Source organism: Schistocerca piceifrons, chromosome 10, assembly GCF_021461385.2.
Source record: "Schistocerca piceifrons isolate TAMUIC-IGC-003096 chromosome 10, iqSchPice1.1, whole genome shotgun sequence".
NCBI classification, from domain to species: Eukaryota; Metazoa; Arthropoda; class Insecta; order Orthoptera; family Acrididae; genus Schistocerca; species Schistocerca piceifrons.
The window spans coordinates 46,380,446-46,396,557 of record NC_060147.1 but is presented as its reverse complement, the minus strand read 5'-3'; the positions used below and the strand labels follow the sequence as shown (position 1 = coordinate 46,396,557).

At 46.0% G+C, this 16,112-nt stretch overlaps 1 protein-coding gene across 2 annotated transcripts in view; it reads left to right on the top strand.

The window, feature by feature from the left end:
• The window catches only part of LOC124719124 (nascent polypeptide-associated complex subunit alpha, muscle-specific form-like), a 219,435-nt gene that overhangs the window by 29,012 nt on the left and 174,311 nt on the right, over positions 1-16,112 (top strand). For both annotated transcript variants that reach the window (XM_047244819.1, XM_047244820.1), the window contains exons 4-5: positions 1,307-1,472; positions 4,497-4,705. In XM_047244819.1, the coding sequence (XP_047100775.1) occupies positions 1,307-1,472; positions 4,497-4,705 (375 nt within the window). The remainder of the gene's footprint in view (positions 1-1,306; positions 1,473-4,496; positions 4,706-16,112) is intronic.

Below are 16,112 nucleotides of genomic sequence, written 5' to 3'. Positions count from 1 at the left end.
CAGCCATTTAGAAGGCGTACAATAATGGTGAGCATACAAATTAGACGCAGGTTGATTGTCGTAATACACATGAATGATTACAGATCTCTAATTGTGGTTCACAGTCATCCAAAACTGTACAAAGAGATTGCGGGTTGCAGCGTGTATCGCTTCAGAACATTAGACTTCACAATACGTTCAAATACTGATATTACCGAATTATGATTTGTTCCCACAAACAATGTTATTCCACAAGTCGTAAGAAAAAGAACCAATGTGTCAAATGGATTTAAATCATTCCCTGTTAAAGAAATTTCTTCTTTAAGTGTAACGAAGGTGTTACGTGAATGCAAAAGAAAATTGGAAATGGAACTAAAACTGGAGTATATGACGAAAACAGCTACCATAACAGAAGAATATAAACTGATACTGGAGAAATAGTATATTTCGTGACAGGTGGATTGGTCGTCACAGCACCATACCGTGGACCGCACCTTTACCGGATCTGAGGTCCCCGGATTTCTTTCTGTGGGGAAAGTTGAAGGGTATTTGCTATCGTGATTCACCGACAACGCCTGCCAACATGCGTCAGCGCATTGTCAATGCACGTGCGAACATTACGGAAGGCGAACTACTCGCTTTTGTGAGGAATACCGTTACACGTATTGCCAAACGCATTTAGGTTGACGGACATCATTTTGACCATTTATTGCATTAATGTGGTGTTTACAGGTAATCACGCTGTAACAGCGTGCGTTCTCAGAGATGATAAGTTCACGAAGGTACATGTATCACATTGGAACAACCGAAATAAAATGTTCAAACGTACCTACGTTCTGTATTTTAATTTAAAAAGCCTGCCTCTTACTAACTGTTCGTCTAAAACTGTGAGCCATATGTTTGTGACTATTACAGCGCCATCTATCACAAAACGAAAAAAGTGGTCCAAGTAAAACACTCATATTTCTTTACGTACTACACGAATATATAATAAAAAATGGGTGTTCCTATTTTTAAAAAACGCATTTGATATCCGTTTGGCCTATGGCAGCGCCATCTAGCGGGCCAACCATAGGGCCACCTGGTTTCCCCTTTCAAGTTAGACAAGTTTCGTTCTTTGTAGTTTTTTCGTTTGACGCTTATTTCGAGAGATGTTTGGATCGGTCACGATCAATGGACCACTCTGTATAAGAAATAAAACTGGACCCACAACTGAACCCTGTGGGACTCGGTAAGTGGTTTCTGCCCAGTCGCCAAAATTGGTCTGATATTTATCTCTTTGTGCTCAGCACTACCTTCAGTTTTCATGTTGTTGCCTCTTTTGCAGGAGGGCGCGGCCAACGGCGAGTCGGGCGCGGGCTCCCCCAAGAAGTCCCCGTCTCGCATCCCGGGCCGGCGGGCCGCCTCTTCGCCCACCAAGGCGCCGCGCTCGCCGCTCAAAGCCAAGCTCACTCCCACACAGGCTGAGGCCCCACCAGCGCCAGAGAAGAAGAGTGAGTACCAGCCTGCCATCCTACGCACCAGCACTGCCACTGCTCGCATAGAAACCGCGGCTACCGCGCCCTGAAACGTTACGCTGTTACAGTAAATCAGTCCTATCTACTCTGAAGCGTCAAAGAAACTGCTGTAGGCATGCGTGTTCAAGTACAGAGATGTGTAAACAGGCAGAATACCATGCTGCGGTGGGCAACGCCTACATGAGACAACAAGTGTCTGTTGCAGTTGTTAGATCGGTCACTGCTGCTACAATGGCAGCTTATCAAGATTTAAGTGAGTTTCGAGTGGTGTTGTAGTCGGCGCACGAGCGGTAGCATACAGCATCTCCGAGCTGACGATGTGTAGGCGCCCCGGTGGTCCCGATCCCCTACGGTGGACTGGATGGCCGAGCGGTGACCTCTCCAGTTGTCAGGATGCTAGGAAATGGCTGTAGAATCGTCAGAAACGCCAAAGAAACATTATTAATTCATAACTCCTTTACTCCTGCCGAGTACAATGTGGCTTGGTGATATCAACGACCTTCCCCGAGTCCTAGCTGACTCGTAGCGAAGACACCAGATCCGGGCCGCTCCAGTCTTGCTAGCGCAGCGCCGCGTGCTGTGACGTAGCGGAGGAATGCCCCTACTTCGGCCGAGCGTGGCTGGCAGCGCCCGGCTGGCAGGCCGGCTCGCAGGTGGCTCCGGGTTGGAGTCCTGGCACTATCAGCACGCGAAGCGTTCTCGTAGTGCGGGGTGTACTCTATCCCAGCCCGTCTTCCTCCCTGCTCCTCCTGGTGGCTGGTCCGTGGTGGACGGGCGGAGCGGGCTGCAGTCCCCCAGCGTCGTCGGCTCACCGGGTTGTGACGGCAGATGCACAGGGCCCAGGCCCCGCACGATTTCGACGACGGCTCACCGGTGTGGTCAGCATTGGCGGCGAGCGAGTCTGCCGCGATGCCTGCTAATCCTGGGTTGACGATTGGCAGCGGCAGCAGAGAGGACCAGAGCTGGTACTGTCCGCTCACGTCTGCTGCTGGATGGGCCGCCCTTACTGCAACATCTCCTTAATAAAGATCAACATGTCGATGACCGAGCTGAGCGCTACGCAGCGACCCAGTACACATCTCACTGCAAGTCTAACTGCGAGTGCCTTGTTGCTATCAAAGCTGGCGTATTTAAAGGAAGCACGAGCGACATCCTGACGTCATGCTCGTTTGTAATGATCGCATTCATTCCACTTATATTGCTGATTCATCTGCCATACTCGCCCCTTAGGTGTTCTTGCAACAGAGTTACGTGTTGTTGCGGCAGACTTACGCGAAGTTGTGAAATGCAGTACAGCTGACGCTATACCTCTGTCTTGCACTCTACGGGAGTCTCCGTCTAACTCAAACCCGCGTGCTAAGCAATTCCCTCTCGCCTGTTGTGTGTAGCCAGGCCATTGCCCCTGCGAGGCGACACATTCCGATATATGTGCAATCCTCCTACCTACTGCCTCTGACTCTCGGTATAGGCAACGAAAATTTGACAATATTCCACGTTTCCAACTCTTTACTATGATGCGACACTACAGACGAAGTGGGGATTTTCCCACATAACTATTACACGAGTGTACCATGTATGTCACGAATCTGGTAAAACATCAAATCTCTGACATCGGTGTGGCCGGACAAAGATCCTGTAAGAACGGGACCAACGACGACTGAAGGGAACCATTCAGCGTGACAGAAGCACAACGCTTCCACAAACTCGTGCAGATTTCAATGCTTGGACGTGAACGAGTGTCAGCGTGTGAACCATTGAACGAAACATCATCGATGTGGGCTTTCTGCGCTGAAGGTCCACTCGTGTACCCTCGACGACTGCACGACACAAAGCTTTACGCCTCGCCTAGGCCCGTCAACGCCGACATTGGACTGTTGATGACTGGAAACATGTTCCCTGGTCAGACAAGTCTCGTTCCAAATTGTATCGAGTGGAAAGGCGTGTCTGGGTATGGCGACAACCTCATGAATTCATGCAACCTGCGTCTGAGCAAGAGACTGTTCAAGCCGATGGACACTCTGTGTGGGGCGTGTGCAATTGGAGTGATGTGGGACCCCTGATACGTCTAGATTCGACTCTGACAGGTGACACATACGTAAGCATCCTGTCTGATCACCTCCATCCATTCATGTCCACTGTGCATGCGACGACTATAATATCACGTTCAGACTCATTTCAATCTTGATACCCTGCAATTGGGGCAGCAGTAACCAATCTAACAACTGCTCCAGACACTTGTTAGCTGATATGGGCGTTGCCGACCACAGCGCAGTATTCTGCCTGTTTACGTATCTCCGTATTTGAATATGCATGGCTATACCAGTGTCTTTGGCGGTTCAATGTATAAATGAGTATCTGTCTTGAAACTTCCTAGCAGATTAAAACTGTGAATCGGACCGAGACTCGAACTCGGGACCTTTGCCTTTCACGGGCAAGTGCTCTACCATCTGAGCTACCCAAGCATGACTCACGCCCCGTCCTCGCAGCTTTACTTCTGCCAGTACCTCGTCTCCTACCTTCCAAACTTAACAGAAGCTCTCCTGCGAATCTTGCAGAACTAGCACAGCTGAAAGAAAGGATATTGTGGAGACATGGCTCAGCCACAGCCTGGGGGATGTTTCCAGAATGAGATTTTCACTCGCAGGAGAGCTTCTGTAAAGTTTGTAAGGTAGGAGACGAGATACTGGCAGAAGTAAAGCTGCGAGGACGGGGCGTGAGTCGTGCTTAGGTAGCTCATATGGTAGAGCACTTGCCCGCGAGAGGCAAAGGTCCCGGGTTCGAGTCTCGGTTCGGCACACAGTTTTAATCTGCCAGAGTGAAAATCTCATTCTGGAGTCTCTGTCTTGTTACGTTAAAGCACGATGTCAGGAAGCATTTGTGGCTAGTTGTGTGCTCCACCAACAATCTTGAAGTCATTTTCTTCTTGTACATGCATCGCTTGTGAATCGAGTGTACGGCAGAGCGGACACGTGACGTGGTGAATGTCGTGTCGTGTTGCAGAGGTGCCGATGAACAAGGTCCAAGTGGGATCCGCGCCGTCGCCCAACCTGAAGACGGTGCGCTCCAAGATCGGATCGCTGGACAACGCGAGCTACAAGCCGGGCGGCGGCCAGGTCAAGATAGAGAGTCGAAAACTGGACTTCAGCAAGGCGCAGCCCAAGATCGCCGCCAAGAACGATGCGTACGTGCCGGGCGGCGGCGACAAGAAGGTGAGTTCATGAAAGCTGGCGCTGAGGTGCTCCTCCCCACACTATCCCATCTCACCCCACCCCACCAAGACATTATCTTTGGCGTGTCAGTGATGCTGGGTCTCAGCTGTGCTGGATGCGTCTGATTGTGCAAAAAAAGGCATATCGTAAGTAAGTTGTAGTCTTCTGAAACTTTAGATGCCGCTCCCATAAATTTTCATTTTGTGTAGTATTTTTCCCTATATCTTAGAAACCACTTTAAGACCTGGTGGTAGTCAAGGGTCTTCCGTGTATAGCGATTTTACGACTATGACGAGTGGGGCCTTACGATGGCATCACTGTAATGCTGAAACTGGTAGCACATAGAAGTTCATAAAATAAAATAAAGTTCTACAATACATACAGCTGTTGGTAAATTATTGTATCAAGAAGTTCATGACAGCCGTCGTCCCATGATCCATAATGGATCAACGAATAGGCCTATAAGTGGTCTTGACTAAAATAGGGGCGAGTGATACACGACAGTTGTACAGATGTGTAGATAGTTTCAGTCTATTGTTGTTCCCACTGACTATCAATAGTCCGTATCCCTTTTTTGTCGTATGACTGAAAATCAAAAGATCTTCCAGTTTCTCTACAGCCCAATTAGGTCGTATGTAATTCCACTCAGGTGATAAAGGGGGTTCCGGATCCCTGGGCTGCCCCCCCCCCTCCCCCTTTCCTTCTTTGGCTTCGTCTCCGCAACGTGTGAGACAACATGTCAACTGTACTTTTCTTCATCGCTGTATTTGTTGTGGTAGTTCATCAGTAACTGATATGTTGGGTCCCAGTTCACTAGATCTGAACCCAATTGAACACATCTGGGATGTGATTGAACATGGCGTGAGAGCACTCATCGCCCCCCTCCCTAGAATTTATGGGTATTATATGTAGATGGTACCTGTTCTTTTGGACATGTCCGAAAGGTAAGATTGTCTGCTGCGAGTAATGAGTGTAATGGGCAGGGGCATGTGGACATTAAGTTGGCAGTCAGTTGCAGTCACACTATTCTCTGTGGGTCAGTGGCTCAGATTGATGGAGCGTCTACCATGTAAGCAGGAGATCCTCGGTTTGAGTCCCGATCGGGGCACACATTTTCAACTGTCCCCACTGATGTACATCAACGCCTGTCGACAGTTCAGGGTCTTGATTTACTTATCGTTTCATTATGGGTATTAGGTGACCTGTGTGTGCAGATCAATCAAGCTCTCATTGCACCCATGCACACATTTTCAACTGGTCCCGTTGATGTACATCAACACCTGTCGACAGCTCAGGGTCTTCATTTACTTATCATTTCATTATGGGTATTAGGTGACCTGTGTGTGCAGATCGATCAAGCTCTCATTGCTCCCATGCCACAACGTGTCGCCGCTGTTATCTGTGCCATAGGTGGACATAGTTAGGTATTTGGTCATAACATTCTGGCTGACCAGTGTATGTCGTGTATTTGGCCGGACACGACCTTCAAAAGGCAGACATGCCTGGATAAAGCCGGGCATGTGGCAACCCTTGGTGGGCGGCCAAACAACGTGGCAGCACGTGTGGTGTCTCGCAAATGCCTGCTGTCCGAATATCTCGGGGTCCGCGTTTCTCCAGCATTTGTGTGAACCAGCCTTTACAAGGCAGCTTGATTACGTCATTAAGAAGAGGCCGTGTGCCTCGCTGGACGGGGCAGCAGGCTACAGCCACGGCTGGGCTGTAATAACGCAGAGGCTGCCGCCGGCGGCTCGCAAAGCCTTTGTGACACACACACACACACACACACACCTCAGACAGACAGACAGAGCCCTAACGAACCGCTACCCCCATCCCCCACCCCCAACCCGGGTTCCACGCCACGCCCGTTGCGCCCCATTTGACTCGCTCTGTGTAGCTGGCACGGAGAATGCCGGCTCGTTAACCGCACCCCAGCGCCCATGCCGCTACTACTGCATGCTCTGGCTCACTCCGAGACAAAACCACTTCACTTCTCTGGCAGCGCAGCATCTTCCAAGAACCCTCTCCCCCGAGAGATCGTGCGAACTCACATGAGGAGGCCAGGACGTTTGGGACGCGGATTTACTGCAAACTTCGTACACTCGTAGCACTCCACGAGAACAACAAAATGTGCAAGCAGTAGCGCATACTTCTCAAGCGTTACTGAGAAAATCGCAAGATAATTTCGGTCGTCATATATATATACCTGAGCATGGCCATTTTTACCATGAAGTGGTTAGCGTTCAAGCCCGGTGTTCGCTGGATCGAGGCCCGTTCGTCAGTTTTTTTTTTAATTTTCAACTCAGTCATTTTCTTTACTATTTATATTACAATTGATATAATGGAAAAATACGTGTAATCGGATGGACTTATTAAATTTACAACGTTATCTGGCAGTCTACAAATTTATATTATCAGAAATAATATTCATAACTATCGACTAGTAAACGACCAAATGCATAAAGTGGTACTGAAAATGTATTCTTGTCCGTGATTTGATAAATCCCTTATACCTGGAAGGAGTGCGAAACGACTTGTTACCTGCAAGTTTTGACCGCCACAGATGGCTTTCGAAAGATGTACAATTAATCGTCGCTTTCGACATTACGAGTACAAGTTGCAGGATGCCATTTTCCGTAAAAACATGGAAAAAATAAAGTTAAACGGTACCAGCTGCATTTAATAAATCCTATGTTTCCGCATACACAAGGTCTTTTGAGGTTGTCCGTACAAAAACAAACCTAGCTAACATTTTCAGAAACCTCTCTTTCAGCCGATAATTTGGAATCAAACCATGCATAACGCAGTATTTCTTTAAATATCGGCGCTGGTAATTGGTCATGCAGTATCGAGTGTATTTTAATAGCGTCTTCAAGAAAAGCAATTTCTCATTCTCTTTCCATTAAATACGAACAATTTTGAAGACACGGACAAGAATACATTTTCAGTACCACTTTATGCATTGGGTAGTTTACTAGTCGATAGTTACGAATATTATTTGTGATAATATAAATTTGTAGACTGCCAAATAACATTGTAAATTTAATAAAAGTCCATCCGATTACACGTATTTTTCCATTATATCAATTGTAATATAAATAGTAAAGAAAATGGCTGAGTTGAAAATAAAAAAAGAAACTGACGAACGGGACTCGATCCAGCGAACACCGGGCTTGAACGCTAACCACTTCATGGTAAAAATGGCCACGCACAGGTATATATGTGACGACCGAAATTATTTTGCGATTTTCTCAGTAACGCTTGAGAAGTACGCGCTACTGCTTACACGTTTTGCTGTCCTCATGGAGAACTACGAGTGTACGAAGTTTGCAGTAAATCCGCGCTCCAAACGTCGTGACCTCCCCTTCTCAGTACGCTAGTGGCAGGCGCTGCTCCTGGTTGCCATACTGGGGAAGGCTACGACATCATTTTTCGATCTAAACTAACCTAGACCTCCGGCTGTGCTACAGTTTAGTCTGTCACCGCAGCCAAGATTTCAGTATGTGGTCACGCAGTGTTACACTGCAGCCAAATGTTCACATACTGTGTGTTCTGTCCGTTTCACAATCAACTACAGATAACATCCAAAGCTAACTCCAAGGTAGAATCTACAGGTAGCTTATTTATCCCCCAAAGTCATATTTCCAGACAGTTTGCTACAGCATATCGTACTAAAAAACGTGTTTTGGAGATATCTTTTATGCAGTATAAATTAGCTTCGCTGCACTCTTGATGTTTTTGTTTTGACTCGGTGCCTCACTGCAGACTCCTAACTAAGGTACGAGCATATGGGATTGGTTCCCAAATATGTGAGCGGCTCGAAGACTTCTTAAGTAATAGAACCCAGTACGTTCTAAGTGTTCATCGGAGGTGAGGGTATCATCTGGAGTGCCCCAGGGAAGTGTGGTAGGTCCGCTGTTTTCTGTCTACATAAATGATCTTTTGTATATGGTGGATGGCAATGTGCGGCTGTTTTCTGATGATGCTGTGGTGTACGGGAAGCTGTCGTCGCTGAGTGACTCTAGGAGGATATAAGATGACTTGGACAGGATTTATGACTGGTGTAAAGAATGGCAGCTAACTCTAAATATAGTTAATTGTAAATTATTGCAGATGAATAGGAAAAAGAATCCTGTAATGTTTGAATACTACATTAGTAGCGTAGCGCTTGACACAGTCACATCAGTTAAATATTTGGGCGTAATTTTGCAGAGCGATGTGAAGTGGGACAAGCATGTAATGGCAGTTGTGGGGAAGGCGGATAGTCGCCTTCGGTTCATTGGTAGAATTTTGGGAAGATGTGGTTCATCTGTAAAGGAGACCGCTTATAAAACACTAATACGACCTATTCTTGAGTACTGCTCGAGCGTTTGGGATCCCTATCAGGTTGGATTGAGGGAGGACATCAATTCAGAGGTGGGCTGCTAGATTTGTTACTGGTAGGTTTGATCATCACGCGAGTGTTACCGAAATGCTTCAGGAACTCGGGTGGGAGTCTCTGGAGGAAAGGAGGCGTTCTTTTCGTGAATCGCTCGTACAGAGGCATATAGGTAGTCATTTTTCCCTCGTTCTGTTTGGAAATGGAACAGGGAGAGAAGATGCTAGTTGTGGTACAAGGTACCCCCCGCCACGCACCGTATGGTGGATTGCGGAGTATCTATGTAGATGTAGATGTAGATTTTCATTTATAAACTTCAAATACTTAGCATTATGTGCTCAAACACGGCGGTTCGCATGACGAAACAGAGATGTTTCCATGTCACGGATCTTGTGCTGTGATTGGCTTTGATGAGCAGCCCGGACAACCGTCATGCTAATTTACACACCGCATTTATGCTTGTGTATTACAAAAATATGCATTTTTAAATGATAAAACGCACACAACCGCTCAGCTGCATCGTACATTTCTCTGTTAAAATTGCGTCTGTACCCATGTCCGGATTTACAGAGTTTTTGTTGTTGATTCGTTTTAACACCGGGTCTGGGCACGCCACATTCCAGCACTTTCATCCTAACCGCATGTTCCAAAATTGCACACTGAATTCATATTGTGTAGTTTTCGAACCCGTGGTATGCTGCTGTAATTCGCAAGAACGTAAAACTCACCACACCCATGCACAGTACATTCACAGAAACAAACTTGCTAGTAACGCACATTACCCACAGTCAGCAAGCGGGGAAACTAAAGTAACGGGACGTGTTTGGCTCATGGGGTACATTTCGCGCGCTCTTGCCTTTAAGAATTCATTAAATTCTCGCTAGGTGGTGATACGTACGTTACCGTACTGCAGTGCGATCTGGCGAGACATCTGCAAACTTATCCCAACGGTGAATAGATTAGCCAATGGCGGAAACAAAAAAAAACTGTCTAATACGCTACCAAAACAATAACATTAAACGTCCATGACTGACACAGTCAAGCATAATAGAGATATACAGAGACATGGATTCGACAGCGAAGTTCCAACAACTGGATTCATTCCCACTTGATGTAAGGAGTGGAACGTCAGAATTGTGTGTACGTTGGTAGGACACCCTTAGGCTGAAACACCAGTCTTCGGGACGCCCGTAAGAGCAGTGCTCCCAGGAATCCGCACTGCGAAACTTCTGCTACACAGAAGCGGGATTTCAAGGCACAGCCTGAAGACTAGCTACTACCTGTTCGAAAAACATCACGTGGTATTACATATCAGCAGTTCCGAAAACGTTGACCACCATTAATTAACTGCATGTGGGAAATATGCGCAATGCGTTCTGATAGTTTAAATTCTATAATACGTTACTGAGAATTTTTTTAATATATATTTTGGAGTGGCTCCGCCTCAAGGCGTTTAATTCCAAGCCGCGCCTGGGTAGTGGAGACTCTTAACCCTGCATTGCCACTGTGTCCGCTCGTATCACCTTGCCTATGTTCGGTCTCTTAGACCCAATTTGCTTCTCTCTCCCTTTCGTGACTGGGAATACAAAAAGGCCTGCCACTGATTTGTGTTGTGTATGTATAAAGTAAGCAAACACGTCTGCTATGGATTTTAATACATTTTTGTTTGTAATACTACATAGTTCATAGTCTTCCAGATGTACCAGGGCTAGTTCGTGGATCGTAAACCAGTTGTCCATGGTTACATTTTTTTATGTTTGGCAAATATGATTAGACAACCTTTTCACGACGCCAGCTGCACGGCTACTCCGCATATAAGGTCCCCATTTGGTTGCTATCCTCAATAAACTTCCAAATTTTGAAGTGCAAGTTGTTCTTGCACCAGCTAGACTGAAAACTTCCATTCTATAATTGCCAGGTTTGAGAGGAATGTACATTCTAAAACTACATCGTCCTCGAAATTTTACAAGCATTTCATCTACAGTCACATATTCTCCAAGAAAATAGTGCGCCTTGAAGGTTTTTTGTGAACAAATCAAAGATATTTCATGTTGTTGTTGTGGTCTTCAGTCCTGAGACTAGTTTGATGCAGCTCTCCGTGCTACTCTATCCTGTGCAAGTTTCTTCACCTCCCAGTACCTACTGCAACCTACATCCTTCTGAATCTGCTTGGTGTATTCATCTCTTGGTCTCCCTCTACGATTTTTACCCTCCGCGCTGCCCTCCAATGCTAAATTGGTGATCCCTTGATGCCTCAGAACATGTCCTACCAACCGATCCCTTCTTCTAGTCAAGTTGTGCCACAAACTCCTCTTCTCCTCAATCCTATTCAGTACGTCCTCTTTAGTTATGTGATCTACCCATCTAATCTTCTGCATTCTTCTGTAGCACCACATTTCGAAAGCTTCTATTCTCTTCAGATATTTCATATAGGAGCCAATTTATGCTGTATTCCTCTGTCGGATTTAGCTGACGTATTATCAAATCTTAGACACTATATCAGGAACTTGAACCTCTGTAGAATCATTGCAGGACAGAATATTCCTAATCCCGTACCATCTCTGTCCCAGATTTCTTCTAAATTTACCCTAAGCAGCCTTGTATATGCTACCCAAATACACCAGACCAATAAAGTCTTCAATTTCAACTCCATCTGTCTCATAAAAAAAGGAATGAGAAGAAGACATGACGCATAGGTTAGTTCATGTCACTGCTTCATCCACAATTTCATCATCGAAAAGCATCTATCATATTTCTATTTCTGTCTTTTTATCGTTGGCGATTTCCTCACACCTCAAGAATGTGATAAAATATCATGTGATCTAGCCTTGATACGAGGATTAGGAATGTCTTTCATCCATTTAGCACGCCCGTTCTTACCAAAACAATGTGTATTATTATTTTGATTTCTATCACTCTCATCCTCACTTCCTTAACTTTCTGTATCGTGTTTACTATATAGTTTTTCACTTGATTTCTCACTGGCCGTTTCATTTAGCAATTTATAGATCTTCTTTCTCATCCATCTTAGCCCTCTTCTGAAATAAAGAGGGTCAGTCAGCGTACTGACTGTGTGCTAAATTCGTATTGTCGTACAAAATAAAGATTACAAGTGCTGCTTTGGTTCCCGAACAGTACTTACCTCATTGCTACTGGCAGCAGTCCCTGATATGGTAGCGAGGGGGGATGGGGGGGGGGGGGGAAATGGGGTATCAGAGGGCGCAAAATTCATATTCTTGAAGAAAAAACCTTGTTCCAGAAAAAGCCTAGCACCCAGCGCACGTTGTTCTATCGCTTATTCATATGATTTTGAAAACATTCCAGTTAGTTTTTGGACATTTTTGAACACGTTGATTTCTGAACGAATCATAAGTTGGTGATTGAACGTGTGCGTAGTGTACATGATGTCTCTGCCAGGGGAATCCACGTCGCATCTAGAAATAAAAAACTTTCCAGCAGACGAAAGGGGAGGTTATTCGAGCTGAGGCGTAAAAGTTTTCCATTACTACTTTTCGATCTCATACCTGAGAAACTGGACCGTATGAATGAAATGAGGAACTACTTTCTAACATAAAACTTTTTGCTTGTAGTAGGTTTAATAGGTTTTTGGTATTGGTACTTCGTGGATTATATTCTGTCTTGTTATTTATGTAATTGAGGTACATAGAAATGACCATTTGTGCCACAACAGTATAGCTTATTTGGTGTGTGTTACAACAAATGCAATATTAGAAAGACCTATTTCGTTTTATATACCAGACAGTAACAAAATAGACTTAATGAGATCGAGAAATCACACCAGTTTCCGGTGCTATTCGTATTAACTGCTTTTTCAGTGTTAGATAACGACATTTTGATTTTTCATATAGCAAAACGATTCACGAACGTTGGCGAGATAATAGATTCTTTCGTAGAAAAGAAAGCACGCCGTGAAAAGCATTGAAGAAACGTGTACTGTCTTTGCTTGTCTCTTGTCCTTAATGGTTTTATGTTTTCTATAGTTAATTTTATATCACACAAAAGAGAAAGTTATTAACTAATAGGCGATAAAGAGTGCAAATCTTCTGAAGAGTTCTTATTCTTACAGTTACGAATAATTCCACCCAGTATGAGCGTCCCACGATGGGACACAGCATCTCCGAGATAGCGATGAAGTGGGGATTTCCCCGTACGACTATTTCACAAGTGTACCATGAATATCAGGAATCCAGAAAAAACATCAAATCTCCGACATCGCTGCGGCCGGAAAAACATTGCAAGCACGGGATCAACGACGACTGAAGACAATTGTTCAATGTGACAGAGGTGCAAATCTTCCACAAATTGCTGCAGATTTCAGTGCTGGGCCATCAACAAGTGTCAGCGTGGGAAACATTCAACAAAGCATGAGCGATATGCGCTTTCGGAGCTGAAGACCCACTCGTGTACCCTCGATGACTGCACGAAACAAAGCTTTACGCCTCGTCTGGGGCCGTCAACACCGACATTGGACTGTTGATGACTGGAAACACGTTGCCTGGTCGGGCGAGTCCCATTTAAAAATGTATCGAACGGATGGATGTGTACGGATACGGAGACAAACCTCATGAATCCACGGACTCTGCACGTCAGCAGGGGACTGTTCAAGCTGGTGGAGGCTCTGTAATGGTGTGGGGCGTGTGGAGTTAGAGTGATATGGGACCCCTAATACGTCGACGTACGACTCTGACAGGTGACACGTACGTAAGCATCCTGTCTGATCACCTGCATCCATTCAGGTCCATTGTGCATTCCGACGGACTTGGGCAGCTCCAGCAGGACAATGCGACACCCCACACGTGCAGAATTGTTACAGAGTAGCTCCAGGAACACTCTTCTGAGCTTAAACACTTTCGCTGGCCACCAAACTCACCAAAAATGAACATTATTGACCGTATCTTGGATGCCTTGCAACGTGCTGTTTAAAAGAACCTACATCTTCTCGTACTTTTACGAATTTATGGACAGTCCTGCAGGATTCACGGTGTCAGTTCCCTCCAGCACTGCGTCAGACATTAGTCGAGTCCAAGCCACGTCGCATTGCGACACTTCTGCGTGCTCGCGGGTGCCCTACACGATGCTAGGCAGGTTGACCAGTTTCTTTGGGTCTTCAGTATAACAGTTAACACAATACTTTCAAATAAGCCCTACTAAAAATTGAACTTAGACATCGCACTCAAGTGGTTCTTTGTGAGAACTGTGTGCATTTACTTTTTCATGGACAGAATAAGCGAGTATCAGAAGTACGAGGTGCATTCAAGTTCTAAGGCCTCCGATTTTTTTTCTAATTAACTACTCACCCGAAATCGATGAAACTGGCGTTACTTCTCGCCGTAATCGCCCTGCAGACGTACACATTTTTCCACAACGCTGACGCCATGATTCCATGGCAGCGGCGAAGGCTTCTTTAGGAGTCTGTTTTGACCACTGGAAAATCGCTGAGGCAATAGCAGCACGGCTGGTGAATGTGCGGCCATGGAGAGTGTTTTTCATTGTTGGAAAAAGCTAAAAGTCACTAGGAGCCAGGTCAGGTGAGTAGGGAGCATGAGGAATCACTTCAAAGTTGTTATCACGAAGAAACTGTTGCGTAACGTTAGCTCGATGTGCGGGTGCGTTGTCTCAGTGAAACAGCACACGTGCAGCCCTTCCCGGACGTTTTTGTTGCAGTGCAGGAAGGAATTTGTTCTTCAAAACATTTTCGTAGGATGCACCTGTTACTGTAGTGCCCTTTGGAACGCAATGGGTAAGGATTACGCCCTCGCTGTCCCAGAACATGGACACCATCATTTTTTCAGCACTGGCGGTTACCCGAAATTTTTTTGGTGGCGGTGAATCTGTGTGCTTCCATTGAGCTGACTGGCGCTTTGTTTCCGGATTGAAAATGGCATCCACATCTCATCCATTGTCACAACCGACGAAAAGAAAGTCCCATTCATGCTGTCGTTGCGCGTCAACATTGCTTGGCAACATGCCACATGGGCAGCCGTGTGGTCGTCCGTCAGCATTCGTGGCACCCACCTGGATGACACTTTTCGCATTTTCAGGTCCTCACGCAGGATTGTGTGCACAGAACCCACAGAAATGCCAACTCTGGAGGCGATCTGTTCAACAGTCATTCGGCGATCCCCCAAAACAATTCTCTCGACTTTCTCGATTGTGTCGTCAGACCGGCTTCTGCGAGTCCGAGGTTGTTTCAGTTTGTTGTCACACGATGTTCTGCCTTCATTAAACTGTCGCACCCACGAACGCACTTTCGACACTTTCATAACTCCATCACCACATGTCTCCTTCAACTGTCGATGAATTTCAATTGGTTTCACACCACGCAAATACAGAAAACGAATGATTGCACTCTGTTCAAGTAAGGAAAACGTCGCCATTTTAAGTATTTAAAACAGTTCTCATTCTCGCCGCTGGCGGTAAAATTCCATGTGCCGTACGGTGCTGCCATCTCTGGGACGTATTGACAATGAACGCGGCCTGATTTTAAAACAATGCGCATGTTTCTATCTCTTTCCAGTCCGGAGGAAAAAAATCTGAGGCCTTAGAACTTGAATGCACCTCGTAGGGTAGCCATTCCGGCCGAAACGTGTTGAAGTCTGCTCCCTGCATGTCATTGCTACGCTGTCTGAGAGCGGCCCGTAACGACCACGGTCTCGACGGGCCACTAATCCCCGACATTTCTTCCTCGTTAACCCCTTATATTCCTCCCCTATTTCCAAACACAGTCCGATCCCGGTGTGGCGTTATACCACGTGAAAAATAGCTTCTACACACACAATTTTAACAGCATTTTCACAATGCGAGGTTTTGCCGGCAGAGAATACACGTATTCATTAGGTGTATTTAATCACTCCTTTTGTTTGTCCCCCATACGCGCACCAGCAGGCCGGCAGAATGCAGTGGCGCGTGGTTTTGCGGTACCCGCCCGTATAGTAATCCTTATCCGGACAGAGGCACTGTTAGCAGACAGCTCGTGTCGGCCGGCCATTTAATAACGCACGCATTGCGCAT